At 41.7% G+C, this 16,326-nt stretch overlaps 2 protein-coding genes across 9 annotated transcripts in view; one reads left to right on the forward strand and one right to left on the reverse strand.

Annotated features, from left to right (window-relative positions):
• Nucleotides 1-16,326, reverse strand: part of LOC125769138 (putative nuclease HARBI1) — a 101,470-nt gene that overhangs the window by 55,872 nt on the left and 29,272 nt on the right. The gene's annotated exons all lie outside the window — the stretch shown is intronic.
• On the forward strand, nt 1,187-15,126 carry LOC125769190 (uncharacterized). Of its 8 annotated transcripts, none has more exons than XM_049437761.1 (3): nt 1,187-2,190; nt 8,429-9,094; nt 10,095-15,126. In XM_049437761.1, exon 3 carries the CDS (start codon nt 13,720-13,722, stop codon nt 14,824-14,826), a length of 1,107 nt encoding a protein of 368 aa, XP_049293718.1. In that variant the 5' UTR covers nt 1,187-2,190; nt 8,429-9,094; nt 10,095-13,719; the 3' UTR covers nt 14,827-15,126. The 8 variants fall into 8 exon arrangements, 4 of the variants coding, with proteins under 4 accessions (XP_049293718.1, XP_049293724.1, XP_049293733.1 ...); XR_007419037.1 differs by lacking the exons at nt 1,187-2,190; nt 10,095-15,126 and adding exons at nt 6,853-7,256; nt 9,593-10,081 and having other exon boundaries at nt 8,259-9,258; XR_007419039.1 differs by lacking the exons at nt 1,187-2,190; nt 10,095-15,126 and adding exons at nt 6,853-7,256; nt 9,761-10,081 and having other exon boundaries at nt 8,259-9,094.

Consider the following 16,326-nt stretch of genomic DNA (forward strand, 5'->3'; position numbering starts at 1 on the left):
TTTTGTCATGGATTTTTAATGCTACCAAAGAGAGCTCTGATTTTTTTCTATATTTGCTCGTTTCGTTTCGTTTGCTCTGGGAGCGATCGTGACTATTGTCAACTTTGCTCATTTTTATGCTTTTTTGATTGAAGTAAGGGAAACCTAAAATATGCTACACAAAATCAATCGTTCCCGATTGTATCGAAACATCCAAATTGCTAGTAGATGCAAAAATCAAGTAATTATTATTACAGGGTTTATCAGCCCATACAACAAGCTTTAGAATGACATAAACAACACAGAATTCGTTATAAACAACCTTTTCAGACTTGAAAACACATTACATAGTTTTAGCTACACTGTTTCAACAGATAAAACAACTTGAGCATTTGTTTTGAAACATGTCTGATTTGTCAAGATTTCTATACCTATATGATGCACATCGAAGTTTGAACTGTGAACTGAAGAATTGTGCGGGCAATAACCAAATTACTTTTTAACTTTTTTCGATTAATTATTTATCAGGAGATAAAAGAAATAAACTTGTACGACTCTGTTTATTTTGCATCATATAGGTATAGAAACCTTGGCAAATCTGACATCTTTCTATAAAATGTTCAAGTTGTTTTATCTATTGAAACAGTGTAGCTAAAACAATGTAATGTGTTTTCAAGTCTGAAAAGGTTGTTTGTAACGAATGCTGTGTTGTTTATGTCATTCTAAAGCTTGTTCTATGGGCTGATAAACTCTGTAAAGGCTTCTGCAATTTTTCTTGTGGGAATCAGCTTCTAAAGCAATGCAACGATCAAGCAATATCCTTTAATTTTTGGATTTTTAAATGTGGTTTGATTTACGCATCAGGAGGTAAAATAGATACAAACTTGTACGACTCTGTATATTTTTTCGGTTGAAAATTCAAACGCGAGTAAGGTGTTAATGTGCATTTGCATCATATGGGTATTCAAAACATGACAAATCTGACATTTTTCTATAAAATGTTTAAATTGTGTTATCTATTGAAACAGCGTAGCTAAAACGATGTAATGTGTTTTAAAATCTGAAAATGTTGTTTATTTCGAATTCTGTGTTGTTTATGTCATTCTAAAGCTTTTTCTATGCGCTGATAAACCCTGTATACCGCATCAAAAAACTGGCTAGAAGAAAAACAACTACGTGTAAGACAGTAGTAAGACACTGTCTGATATTAACACTAGAACTACCGGACCAGTCATTTTGACTGGAACGCTTCCTTTTCATCACATTATTTTTTGGGGTTAAACAATCCTAAGGTAGTTGAAACATTTATTTTACTTATACATATATGCTTACGATCTCAAATTAACAATAAAATATACTCCAACTCTTCCTAATTGTTTTTAAAATTAACAATGAACGAAAAACGCTTAAAACGCTCGGTAGTTCTAGTGTTAATTATCAATAAATGTGTTAATGCATGCATTTATAAGGCACTTCAAAAACAATAAAAAAAATTTCGAATTATTGAAGATTGGAGAAAAGTTGAGAAAATTTCAAACCACGAAGTAAAGAAGTCTACATAAAGAGTGTTACACTTTTTAAGATACACTATTGACACAAGTATTGACGAAAAAAAACTATAGAAAGGTAAGCTGTCACGGCTTATGCCTCGAAATATGTCGGCATCAATCGATATGAGTAAAAGACTCGAAATACATTCATGAAGTTGCAACGGGAACGTGATCACCAGATCCGTCAAAATCGAGACTCAGTATATTCGAAAACGAACACCAACGAAGAAATTCACAAGATTTGTTCCGAAATTAAACTGCAGTGGAAAACGAACGAAGCACAGATCATCGAGTATGTGATAGATTCAGTGATAGGAAAAAAGGGGAAAGGTCGCGTTAAAATGACAGCGTTTGAATCCACCGAAACATTCCGCCAAAAAAGGCAACCGGTACCAATATTAGCTACTAGGGTTCGTGAACGAAACTTGACACAACCAAAATTCGAAAATCATTTTCAAAACGGAGCACGCCGAACGGGGAGTGGCACAGAGGTAGTGGTGTCGGTGTTGTTGCTGCCCAACAGAACGCTTGGTGATGCATGTAGTCGATTTATGATGTGCCCCGGTACGAAGAAATCTTTTCAGCAGTATATTGTTAAGTGCTTTATAAAAATTTAAATGTAAGCGTGAAGTACCCAAAGAATCAATCCGCCGACGAAGAGGTTATTATGGAGTTAGGTGTTGCTCGTTCGAGTGCTATTTATCGACTGACTCTTTATTCTTAGTCTAATACATACATACATATACTTACATCTAACGCTTACACTATACGCTTATACGCTAACCTACACTTACGACACTACATTCTCCCCCTTAAACGAAGTTTACTTTCTATCTAGGGTACTTTAATCTTGGTTGTCCTTCCAGTCTTTTCGATCGTCTTAACGGTGGAGGACTTGATTCACTCCTTTTCCTTTTATGTGAAATATTTACATTTGTTGGTACTACAATTACATTCTTACTCATCCTACTATCCTTTTTCCTTATTTGGTTTTTATGCACCATGCGTATTACTCCATTCAGACTTATTAAGTATCTTAGACCACTTATTTTCTTTTTGACTATTGCTGGAATCCATCTCATATGTTCCTTAAAGTGATTTTTGTAATACACTTCTTCCTCTTCTTCATACTGATCATGATTTGTTATCATTGGAACTTGCCTTCTTGATTCTACCTTAGTTAAGATTTGTCTTTCGTGTCCTTTTATAGGATTTACTTTTGTTATTAATGTGTGTGGTACGTAGCAAAATACTCTCTCCGACGGCGTGACTTTAGTTACAGTACATGGACTATTTCTATAACTGATTAGAAAGTGATTCAGCTTCCTTTGTAGACTTAATGGTTTTAATCTTGTATCCAACAAATACTTTTTTAGACTATCTTTTACTGTCCTAACCGCTCTCTCGGCCAACCCGTTTGACTGTGGGTGGTACGGCGGGGACTTACTCACTTTTATACCTTTTGCTCTTAAGAACGACAAAAACTTTTCTGAACTAAATGGAGGACCATTATCTGACACGATTTCCTCTGGTAACCCAAAATATGCAAAAAATATTTCTAGCATCTCTATAACATTTTCTGCCTTAGTACTTTTCATAATTTTTACTTCCATGAACTTGGAAAAACTATCGACTATTATAAATAACGTACTATTTTCAAAAAAGAAAAAATCTATATGCACTCTTTGAAACGGACGCGTACATTGCAACCATTTGGTTGCGACTATTTCTTTTGGTACGATTTGTCTACACTGACAGACTTGACATGCTTTTATATACTGCTCAAAATCTCTATCCATATTTTTCCACCACACGAGTTTCCTAGCTGACATTTTCATTCTTACCAAACCATCATGGTTTTCATGGAATAGACTGACTATTTTATCTTTCAGCTTATCTGGTATTACTACTCGATCGTTAAAAAATAATACTCCATCTTCTATTGCTAAACTGTTACTAACTTTAGCATAATCTTTCAACTCCCATTTCACATTGTTCGACCATCCATACTTAACATTTTTGTAGACTTTTTGCAAAATACTATCTGACTTTTGGAATTGTTTGACCAACTCAATATCGATAATTGAGGAAGACGAAATCGCATTTAATTGTGTGAACTCCTCATCTATCTCTAAAATTTCTGCCAAAGGTAATCTACTTAACCCATCCACGTGACCCATACATTTTCCTGGCCTATGCTCTATCACATATTCATAATTGGCTAATAACAATGCCCATCGGCTCAGCCTAGCTACTGCTATAGACGAAGTTGTTCTTGACGGTTTGAATATTTCTTTGACGCCTGAGTTATCTGTTACCAGTTTGAATTTGATTCCGTAAATGTATTTATGAAACTTTTGGACACCGAAAACAACGGCTAATGCTTCCTTATGAACCTGTGCGTAATTTCTCTGTGCTTGAGAAAGAGTTGTTGAAGCAAAATATATAGGTTTTTCTACCCCTCCAATTTCATGAGACAAAACTGCACCTAAACCGTAAGGACTTGCATCTACTGCTAAAATAACAGGTTTTTTAGGATCAAATGGTACTAAAACGTTGTTATCTACTAACATTGATTTCGCTTTTTCGAATGATTCCTGACATTCCTTTGACCATACATATTTTTTGTCTTTGCGTAGAAGTTCATACATCGGACTCAATATTGTTGCTAGATTTGGCAAAAACCTGCTGTAATAATTTATCATGCCTAGATACGCTTGTAATTGCATCACATCTGATGGTACCGGTGCTTCAATAATCGCTTTTACTTTTGACTCATTTGGTGTTATTCCGTTCTTTGATATTTTGTAGCCTAGGTACTCTATTTCTGTTTTAAAAAATTCCGACTTCTTTTCGTTTATCTTTACTTTATGCAATTCCAGCCTTTTTAAAACTTCGCATACATTCTCCATGCATTGTTTTTCATTTTCTCCGCCAACGAGTATGTCGTCCATATACGCAATGCCTTTAGTCTTTAACAATATTTGATCTACTATTGTTTGAAATATTGCAGGCGCAGACTGTACTCCAAATGGCATTCTAGTGTACTTGTATAGCCCTTTATGCGTATTTATAGTACAAATATTTTGCGAATTTTCTGATAACTTTACTTGCAAGTACGCTCCTGTTAGGTCTATTTTGCAAAAAACTGTCCAATTTGCAATTTTCGCCAAAATATCATCAATCCTCGGTAATGGGTAATGTTCTACCGTAAGATATTTATTTATCGTAGCTTTTCCATCCAAACAGATACGTACTGAGCCATCACTTTTTCCTACAACCACTATAGGGCTCGCCCACGCTGATGTACGTATTGGTACTAGTATACCGTCATTCACTAATTTATCTAGGTTGGCTTCAACTTTTTCTATTAATGCGAACGGCACTGAATACGCTTTATGGAAAATTGGGGTAAAATTAGGTTTTAACACTAAACTGGCTTCAAACCCTTCTATCGTTTCCTTGTTATTTCCGTTTGTTAGATTCGGAAACATTTTTTTCATGTCTCCAAGCCATTTGTCCGCTTCGATTTGATTTAATTTAAAACCTTTTCGCCAATCCGGAAATAATATATCCAACGCATCACGACCTAGTAAAGGATTACCGTTATTTTCTGTTTTAATTACGTTGACTTCTAGACGGACCGTTTTACTTTTTATCGCTACGTTTACGCATATTTTTCCTAACGGTGTCAGACGTTGACCCGATGCCGTAATAAAACGCAAATGTGTTTGTTCTAATTCGACATTAGCAAACTCTTTCCTATACACACTCTCCGGTATTACCGTATTACACGCACCACAGTCTATCTCAAACGCAATGTCTACACCGTTGATATTTAAAACGCACACTTCTGGATTACTGATCGTATTCTCTTCTAATATGCGTGTTAGCGACACATCCTTCGGTTCCGCTCGCAAACTATGCACGTTCGTACTTCGGCAACACGACGACACATGACCATACTTCTTACAGTTGAAACACTGCCACATACGCGCAGGACATGTCTGTGGATTATGCGATCTTCCACATCTGTAACACTGCTGCTGCTGCTGCTGCTGCTTGCTCTCCTGCTTATGCGTGTAGCTCTGTTGATGTAAAGGTGTACTGTTCCCACGGTGGTAGTGCACTTTTGGACCGACGCTTCGTTTTGGCGCACACTTAATCACCGCCATTTCCCTCGGTTTCTCTTTCGATGTAAATGTTTCGTTTTGTTCATCCGCAGCTTCCCATGTTCTGGCGATATTTTCTGCACTCTCGAATGTTAACTCGGACTCTCGAAGAAGACGTTTCCTTAGTCCTTCATCTCGGACACCAACTACTAATTGATCTCGCAAGCTTTCCTTTAGACAGCACGTGAATTTACACGATTGTGCGAGCGATTTCAGTTCCACGATGTACTCCGCAACAGAACTATCTTTTTGTAGACAGTTTCTAAAGTTGAACCGTTCCGCCACTACGTTGACTTTCTGTTCCAATTGCTCTTGCAGCTTAATGCACAGCTTCTCGTAGTTTAGCGTCTTTGGCTGTTCAGGCAACACCATCTTTGATATGAGGCTATACAGCGATGCTCCTCCCAACGTTAACAACATCACTGTTTTCTTTGAATCTTCCACCTCGTTAACTTGGAAAAAAATATCAATACGTTCCAAGTACTCCCTGATGCTTTCGCCCATGACAAATGGTTCAATTTCTCCGATTAACGACATGACTAATATTTGACTTTTCGTTTGCTTTTTCCTCGTCGCCAACTATTATGGAGTTAGGTGTTGCTCGTTCGAGTGCTATTTATCGACTGACTCTTTATTCTTAGTCTAATACATACATACATATACTTACATCTAACGCTTACACTATACGCTTATACGCTAACCTACACTTACGACACTACAGAGGTAACCGGTACAAATAGTAGTATTAGGGATCGTGAACGGGACTACAACCAGATGATCGCTCGGAGCCACGGTCTGAAGGAAATAATGGCGCGCATGAAATGGCACAACCAAAATTCGAAAATCATTTTCAAAACGGAGCATGTCGAACGGGGAGTGGCACAGAGGTAGTGGTGTCGGTGTTGTTGCTGCCCAACAGAACGCTTGGTGATGCATGTAGTCGATTTATGATGCGCCCCGGTACGAAGAAATCATTTCAGCATTATATTGTTAAGTGCTTTATAAAAATTTAAATGTAAGCGTGAAGTACCCAAAGAATCAATCCGCCGACGAAGAGGTAACCGGTACCAATAGTAGTATTAGGGATCGTGAACGGGACTACAACCAGATGATCGCTCAGAGCCACGGTCTGAAGGAAATAATGGCGCGCATTAAATGGCACAACCAAAATTCGAAAATCATTTTCAAAACGGAGCATGTCGAACGGGGAGTGGCACAGAGGTAGTGGTGTCGGTGTTGTTGCTGCCCAACAGAACGCTTGGTGATGCATGTAGTCGATTTATGATGCGCCCCGGTACGAAGAAATCATTTCAGCATTATATTGTTAAGTGCTTTATAAAAATTTAAATGTAAGCGTGAAGTACCCAAAGAATCAATCCGCCGACGAAGAGGTAACCGGTACCAATAGTAGTATTAGGGATCGTGAACGGGACTACAACCAGATGATCGCTCAGAGCCACGGTCTGAAGGAAATAATGGCGCGCATGAAATGGCACAACCAAAATTCGAAAATCATTTTCAAAACGGAGCATGTCGAACGGGGAGTGGCACAGAGGTAGTGGTGTCGGAGTTGTTGCTGCCCAACAGAACGCTTGGTGATGCATGTAGTCGATTTATGATGCGCCCCGGTACGAAGAAATCATTTCAGCATTATATTGTTAAGTGCTTTATAAAAATTTAAATGTAAGCGTGAAGTACCCAAAGAATCAATCCGCCGACGAAGAGGTAACCGGTACCTATAGTAGTATTAGGGATCGTGAACGGGACTACAACCAGATGATCGCTCGGAGCCACGGTCTGAAGGAAATAATGGCGCGCATGAAATGGCACAACCAAAATTCGAAAATCATTTTCAAAACGGAGCATGTCGAACGGGGAGTGGCACTGAGGTAGTGGTGTCGGTGTTGTTGCTGCCCAACAGAACGCTTGGTGATGCATGTAGTCGATTTATGATGCGCCCCGGTACGAAGAAATCATTTCAGCATTATATTGTTAAGTGCTTTATAAAAATTTAAATGTAAGCGTGAAGTACCCAAAGAATCAATCCGCCGACGAAGAGGTAACCGGTACAAATAGTAGTATTAGGGATCGTGAACGGGACTACAACCAGATAATCGCTCGGAGCCACGGTCTGAAGGAAATAATGGCGCGCATGAAATGGCACAACCAAAATTCGAAAATCATTTTCAAAACGGAGCATGTCGAACGGGGAGTGGCACAGAGGTAGTGGTGTCGGTGTTGTTGCTGCCCAACAGAACGCTTGGTGATGCATGTAGTCGATTTATGATGCGCCCCGGTACGAAGAAATCATTTCAGCATTATATTGTTAAGTGCTTTATAAAAATTTAAATGTAAGCGTGAAGTACCCAAAGAATCCATCCGCCGACGAAGAGGTAACCGGTACCAATAGTAGTATTAGGGATCGTGAACGGGACTACAACCAGATGATCGCTCAGAGCCACGGTCTGAAGGAAATAATGGCGTGCATGAAATGGCACAACCAAAATTCGAAAATCATTTTCAAAACGGAGCATGTCGAACGGGGAGTGGCACAGAGGTAGTGGTGTCGGTGTTGTTGCTGCCCAACAGAACGCTTGGTGATGCATGTAGTCGATTTATGATGCGCCCCGGTACGAAGAAATCATTTCAGCATTATATTGTTAAGTGCTTTATAAAAATTTAAATGTAAGCGTGAAGTACCCAAAGAATCAATCCGCCGACGAAGAGGTAACCGGTACCAATAGTAGTATTAGGGATCGTGAACGGGACTACAACCAGATGATCGCTCGGAGCCACGGTCTGAAGGAAATAATGGCGCGCATGAAATGGCACAACCAAAATTCGAAAATCATTTTCAAAACGGAGCATGTCGAACGGGGAGTGGCACAGAGGTAGTGGTGTCGGTGTTGTTGCTGCCCAACAGAACGCTTGGTGATGCATGTAGTCGATTTATGATGCGCCCCGGTACGAAGAAATCATTTCAGCATTATATTGTTAAGTGCTTTATAAAAATTTAAATGTAAGCGTGAAGTACCCAAAGAATCAATCCGCCGACGAAGAGGTAACCGGTACCTATAGTAGTATTAGGGATCGTGAACGGGACTACAACCAGATGATCGCTCGGAGCCACGGTCTGAAGGAAATAATGGCGCGCATGAAATGGCACAACCAAAATTCGAAAATCATTTTCAAAACGGAGCATGTCGAACGGGGAGTGGCACAGAGGTAGTGGTGTCGGTGTTGTTGCTGCCCAACAGAACGCTTGGTGATGCATGTAGTCGATTTATGATGCGCCCCGGTACGAAGAAACCATTTCAGCATTATATTTTTAAGTGCTTTATAAAAATTTAAATGTAAGCGTGAAATACCCAAAGAATCAATCCGCCGACGAAGGTAACCGGTACCAATAGTAGTATTAGGGATCGTGAACGGGACTACAACCAGATGATCGCTCGGAGCCACGGTCTGAAGGAAATAATGGCGCGCATGAAATGGCACAACCAAAATTCGAAAATCATTTTCAAAACGGAGCATGTCGAACGGGGAGTGGCACAGAGGTAGTGGTGTCGGTGTTGTTGCTGCCCAACAAAACGCTTGGTGATGCATGTAGTCGATTTATGATGCGCCCCGGTACGAAGAAATCATTTCAGCATTATATTTTTAAGTGCTTTATAAAAATTTAAATGTAAGCGTGAAGTACCCAAAGAATCCATCCGCCGACGAAGAGGTAACCGGTACCAATAGTAGTATTAGGGATCGTGAACGGGACTACAACCAGATGATCGCTCGGAGCCACGGTCTGAAGGAAATAATGGCGCGCATGAAATGGCACAACCAAAATTCGAAAATCATTTTCAAAACGGAGCATGTCGAACGGGGAGTGGCACTGAGGTAGTGGTGTCGGTGTTGTTGCTGCCCAACAGAACGCTTGGTGATGCATGTAGTCGATTTATGATGCGCCCCGGTACGAAGAAATCATTTCAGCATTATATTGTTAAGTGCTTTATAAAAATTTAAATGTAAGCGTGAAGTACCCAAAGAATCAATCCGCCGACGAAGAGGTAACCGGTACCAATAGTAGTATTAGGGATCGTGAACGGGACTACAACCAGATGATCGCTCGGAGCCACGGTCTGAAGGAAATAATGGCGCGCATGAAATGGCACAACCAAAATTCGAAAATCATTTTCAAAACGGAGCATGTCGAACGGGGAGTGGCACAGAGGTAGTGGTGTCGGTGTTGTTGCTGCCCAACAGAACGCTTGGTGATGCATGTAGTCGATTTATGATGCGCCCCGGTACGAAGAAATCATTTCAGCATTATATTTTTAAGTGCTTTATAAAAATTTAAATGTAAGCGTAAAATACCCAAAGAATCAATCCGCCGACGAAGAGGTAACCGGTACCAATAGTAGTATTAGGGATCGTGAACGGGACTACAACCAGATGATCGCTCGGAGCCACGGTCTGAAGGAAATAATGGCGCGCATGAAATGGCACAACCAAAATTCGAAAATCATTTTCAAAACGGAGCATGTCGAACGGGGAGTGGCACAGAGGTAGTGGTGTCGGTGTTGTTGCTGCCCAACAAAACGCTTGGTGATGCATGTAGTCGATTTATGATGCGCCCCGGTACGAAGAAATCATTTCAGCATTATATTTTTAAGTGCTTTATAAAAATTTAAATGTAAGCGTGAAGTACCCAAAGAATCCATCCGCCGACGAAGAGGTAACCGGTACCAATAGTAGTATTAGGGATCGTGAACGGGACTACAACCAGATGATCGCTCGGAGCCACGGTCTGAAGGAAATAATGGCGCGCATGAAATGGCACAACCAAAATTCGAAAATCATTTTCAAAACGGAGCATGTCGAACGGGGAGTGGCACAGAGGTAGTGGTGTCGGTGTTGTTGCTGCCCAACAAAACGCTTGGTGATGCATGTAGTCGATTTATGATGCGCCCCGGTACGAAGAAATCATTTCAGCATTAAATTTTAAAGTACTTTATAAAAATTTAAATTTAAGCGTGAAGTATTTGTACAAGTTCGTGTATAAGGGGCACGACCGTCTCAGTGTTTCCCTGGCGGTAGACATCGTTGAGATTCAGCAACATATCGATGTACGCTACCTTTCACCGACGGACAACTGCTGGCGGATTATGCGCTTTGATTTGCAGGCAAAAATTCACACTACTGTAATCAGTATTTTCGAAACCCACAGTAGTAACCCTGCTTCGAAAAACGATAAGATCGATAGGATCGAAGTAGCGCGGTGAGAAGTAGGATTCACAAAACAGCGATAGCAAGCGAAGGACGTGCGTGTGAGATCTAGCGAAAATAAAATGTACGGTTACTCTATTGTTACACTGCCAATTCATATAGAAAATCAGCAGAACTTTTTGCCGTTCAAATGAAACCGTTTCGTGCGTGTTAAAGTGCAGTAACCATACCATGTTGACACGGTTTTTCCAGCTACAGGCACAACACAACTTTGCCAGAGCGCTGCTATACACCACGGATTTTCTTCTAGGATTCCATTCAGAAATTACGCTTGCAACCGCAGCAAGCGACATAACAGCAATGTTGCTTACAGGAGGAAAAACAGTGCACTCCACGTTTAATTTGCCCTGGACTTAAACGAACATTCCACCTGTAGCATTCCAGTTCAGTCGTAACTGGAAGTTTGAGATGAGGCGTCGATAAGCAGTCGGTACGCTCTCGAAGCAGTCGATCGAACGTTGCAGGACATAACGGGTGTGCAACGTCCTTTCGGCTGCGAGGTGATTCTGCTGTCCGATGATTTTCGCTAAATTTTGGTGTGAGGTGTGTAAAATATTAAGTAGAAAACAGAAAAAAGGAACACAAAAAAACTACGCGAGGTTGATCCGTAGATTTTGGGAAATCGAGTCATGCGAATCATCCAGCACACCGTCCACAGAAGAAAAATCATGTGAACAACAATTTACTGGAACAGTGAAAAGAGACGCTTCCGGAAGATTTGTGGTACCTATACTAACGAAAAAAAAGGTCGTGACACAAATGCGTGACTCACTGACTACAGCACAACGCAGACTCGCTGCATTATGGAGGGAGGCCAATCCGGAGCTAAAAAATTTTTGACGTTTGCTTAAAAGCCCCATTGACTCAGTGTGCTCTGCACTTTCTGTTAATTTATTGTGTGTTAAACTCTGTGATTCGTGTTCTGACTACTCTCAAAGTATAGAGTTTTGTAGGCTTCACACAGGAATTATTTAGTTCCGTCGTTGCATGTTTGTTGTGCTACTGAATTTTACCTTTTTCTGACCATCTTCGCGACGCTCGGCATCACAACAATCTCAGTGAATTTTTCGCGATATCTGTATGCAACTGTTGTGCCATCGATTTTAAGGAGAAGGATTCGATCCTGCTGCTTCTGTGACTCGGCTTTCCATTTCGGCTGTTCATCGGTCGCTGAAACCTTGTTAAAGGAGATCTCGCTGAAAGCGCAGCTTCTTTGGTGCTGTCCTGGCTGCGCTGCCGTTTTCGCGAATCCGCGCACTAGATACCTGAGGGCTGAGAAAGGCTCACGCATCGATTGTCTCTCTGCCGTAGTGGATAGCATGAAAACGCTATCACTTGAACCGCTGGTCAATGAGTTGCGTTCTTCCGTGACATCCCTCCGACACTCGGAGATTGATGCCAATCGAGCCCCCGCCCAGACCTCTCATACGGACGACTTTCCTTTGTTTCCGGCCAGTAAACGTCGTAGATTATACAGAGATGTTTGTTCATCATCTGATACCAACACCGTTGCCACTCCAGCACCCGCCGTTGTTACCCAAACTTCGAAAAGCATCCCGTACAACGCACCATCACTACCACCGACAATCATAGGGACTTATACCACACTCACTTCTGCAACTGCATTACCACTGTCAACACGACCGAATTACATGTGGATAGACATCTCGAGCGTAGAACCATCCGTCACAGCTGACCAAGTTGTCACCATGGTGAAAAATTGTTTACATACCGAAGATGCTATCGGTTTCTGCCTGCTGAAGAAAGGTACGGATCCACTCTCAGTAAGAGCGCTCTCATTCAAGGTGAGAATCACCGCCGCGCTTCGGGTTAAAGCACTTTCCCCGAATCTTGGCCGGCTGGGCTGCAGATACGTGAGTTTATTGCGCGTATTCAACAAGCAAAAACACACAAGAATGTCGCCTACTCTCGTCAATCACCGTCGCATCAACCAATGACTCCCGATCATACTTACCCACCACCTTATCCGAATAACACGCTGATTTCTCCAACTGAACTTCCTATGACGAATGTTAATACCAGAACGCACCAAACAACTTTGGACCAGTTTTTTCCTATATAACCGCGCTCTACCACACCACTTTCAAACATCATCGTATACAGGGTTTGTCAGCCCATAGAACAAGCTTTATGACATAAACATAAATGACATAAACAACACAGAATTCGTTACAAACAACCTTTTCAGACTTGAAAACACATTACATTGTTTTAGCTACACTGTTTCAATAGATAAAACAACTTGAACATTTTATAGAAAGATGTCAGATTTGCCAAGGTTTCTATACCTATATGATGCACATAAATATATGATGCAAAATAAACAGAGTCGTACAAGTTTATTTCTTTTATCTCCTGATAAATAATTAATCGAAAAAAATTAAAAAGTAATTTGGTTATTGCCCGCACAATTCTTCAGTTCACAGTTCAAACTTCGATGTGCATCATATAGGTATAGAAATCTTGACAAATCAGACATGTTTCAAAACAAATGCTCAAGTTGTTTTATCCATTGAAACAGTGTAGCTAAAACTATGTAATGTGTTTTCAAGTCTGAAAAGGTTGTTTGTAACGAATTCTGTGTTGTTTATGTCATTCTAAAGCTTGTTGTATGGGCTGATAAACCCTGTAATGTCACTCACACTATTACCGATACTTTACCGTGCAGGACCCCTACGGTGGTTCCGACCCGAAATGATCCTCTGCACTCATCATCAATGTTAGCGACCGCAGCGATGAAATCACAACGTATTTCTTTCTACTACCAGAATGTCCGCAACATGCGTTCGAAGGATAGAGAATTTAGTTTATCGGTGTTGGAAGCTGATCATGACGTCATTATTCTCAACGAAACGTGGCTGGACTCAAGTTTATCATCTGCTCTCTTTTTCGACAAGAGCTTCTGTGTTTACCGCTGTGATAGGAACGCCGCTAGCAGTGTTTGCTCTCGCGGTGGCGAAGTTTTGATCGCTTGCTCTTCATCGCTCAACTCATACGAGATCCCGTTGCATCACCCGGCGCTCGAGATAATCTGTGTTTGTATCCTGTTCGCTAATACTCGCTTGCTCGTTGTTGCTGTCTATCTTCCTCCCAGCCACAGTGCGTGCGCGACAACGATCAGCACTGTTCTTGACTGCACCAGCAACATATGCTCATCTCTGCGGCCTGGCGACGGTTTCTTGCTTATTGGTGATTTTAATCAACATTCGATTTCCTGGTCAGCTGCAATCGCCGATACCGATGCTTCTTTCCAATTTTTTGAGCCAGTTTCTCTGTCTACACGTCGTGCTCAGTTCATCGATGATTTACATCACAACGCGCTTTTTCAAATTAATAACAAATTCAACTCCTCTGGCAACGTCCTTGATCTTATATTCGCTAACTCTGAAACAGCGTCCGCTTCATCGGTGGTATCAGTCAGCGATAATTCTCTGCTCCCGATTAATCATCATCACCCACCACTCGAGTTCGATGCAATAGCACCCGTTAATCTAGCTGCTAATATCACCACTGGAAAGCGTCTGAACTTCGCCCGGGCCGATATTCATAAACTTGAGAGTTTGATTTCAACTTTTGATGAACGTTTTAGCTGCAATGATTACGCTTCTCTTGACCTAGCAGTTAAGGCTTTCTCTGAGTTTATGTCACACGCGCTGCGCAAATGCGTGCCTCTGCAGATACCACCCGGTGGACCACCGTGGGGTGATCGTACTTTACGGGCTCTGAAAAAAGCTAAACGTGTAGCCTATCGGAATCTACGTGCGCGGCGTTCTGCAACATCAAGGCAGCATTACCGTGCACTCGCTCTACCGGCGCTACAATAGGTCATGCTACCGAAGACATTTATACCGTGTCCAATTCAACCTGCACCGTAACCCACGGTTCTTCTGGAATTTTGTCAACAATAAACGTAACAATAAACGTAGGGGCGGCCCGGTGGTGCATGTGATAAACGGCGCCAGTCCACACGGCCAGACCGGGTTCAAATCCCATCCGGACCGTCCCCCCGTAGCAAGGACTGACTATCCGGCTACGTGGTAAAATAAGTCTAGTAAGCCAGAAATGGCCGGCGTGACCTGTAAGGTCGTTAAGCCAAGAAGAAGAAGAAGAAGAAGAAACGTAATTCATCTGGCCTTCCGAGTACCATAACTTACGGTGGGACCCTCGCGACTACACCTGCCGAGGTGTGCGAGTTATTTGCTACACGCTTCGCGGATTCATTCCAACCGGATGTCGTGGATCTCGAGACCGTAGACGCCGCACTGGTCAACACGCCCATGGGAGCCCTTTGTCCAGCTTTGCCTGTTATTAACGCGGAAAGTGTCGCAACCGCGATTGGACGCCTCAAATCGTCCTACGCTCCGGGACCGAACGGCACACCTGCGATCATACTTAAACGCTGTCTGTCTTCAATCGCTCCGATTTTATCTAAAATCTTTTGCAAATCGTTGCAGTCCGGCACATTCCCTTCGGTATGGAAGAATTCCTGGATGGTTCCTATTTACAAAACGGGGTGTAAATCTGACGTAGCTAACTATCGCGGCATCACGTCACTTTGTGCTTGCGCTAAAGTGTTCGAGCTACAGGTTTATGAGCCGCTGCTAGCCTGCGCTCGTAATTACATCAGTGCGACCCAGCATGGCTTCATGCCTAAACGATCAACAACGACCAATTTATTAGAACTTGTAAATTATTGCCACCGCTCGATCGATGAAGGTGTTCAAGTTGATGCCGTTTATTCTGATATCAAAGCTGCGTTTGATAGCGTATCACATCGCATCCTGCTGGCCAAGCTGAACTTTTTGGGCTTTCCTGATTTATTAACTAAAAGGTTAAGGTCATATCTCACCGATCATATCCGGTCATATCTACTAGATACGGATAGGCGAATCCTTTTCTAGGGCCATATCGGCGTCTTCGTGCGATTCGCTGTTCTGATGTTCACTCTGTTCTCCAGGATTCGCTCAAGCAGTTTAACTCCTGGTGCGCACGTAACGCTTTGGCAATCTGTCCCATCACAACACTGTTCATGTTATTAAAAAGCGTTTATATGCCTACATTTTCCATGTTTATATCAGTGGTCCCCAACCTTTGGTCCGCGGACCACTTGTGCAGAAGCGATAGTGGCAATGAGCAAAGGAGAGATTGTGATCAGTCGCGATCGGACAGCGTCGGTTTAAGTAACGAAGAAAGGTTTCGGTAATGAGCGGAAAGCGACGCCATTGCTTTCTACACAGCACATTTTGCAAAATTCGTTTTTTGATGCCAAAAAGTGTTGTATTTTCTTAGACGATGTTATTTAAGTTGTATTTAAGTATTAAAGT

The sequence above is a fragment of the Anopheles funestus genome, chromosome X (assembly GCF_943734845.2).
Source record: "Anopheles funestus chromosome X, idAnoFuneDA-416_04, whole genome shotgun sequence".
In the NCBI taxonomy this organism is placed as follows: domain Eukaryota; kingdom Metazoa; phylum Arthropoda; class Insecta; order Diptera; family Culicidae; genus Anopheles; species Anopheles funestus.

Excerpts from the sequence above, each read along its gene's own strand:
- LOC125769190 (XM_049437761.1), top strand. The coding sequence starts at position 13,720 with ATGTTAGCGACCGCAGCGATGAAATCACAACGTATTTCTTTCTACTAC.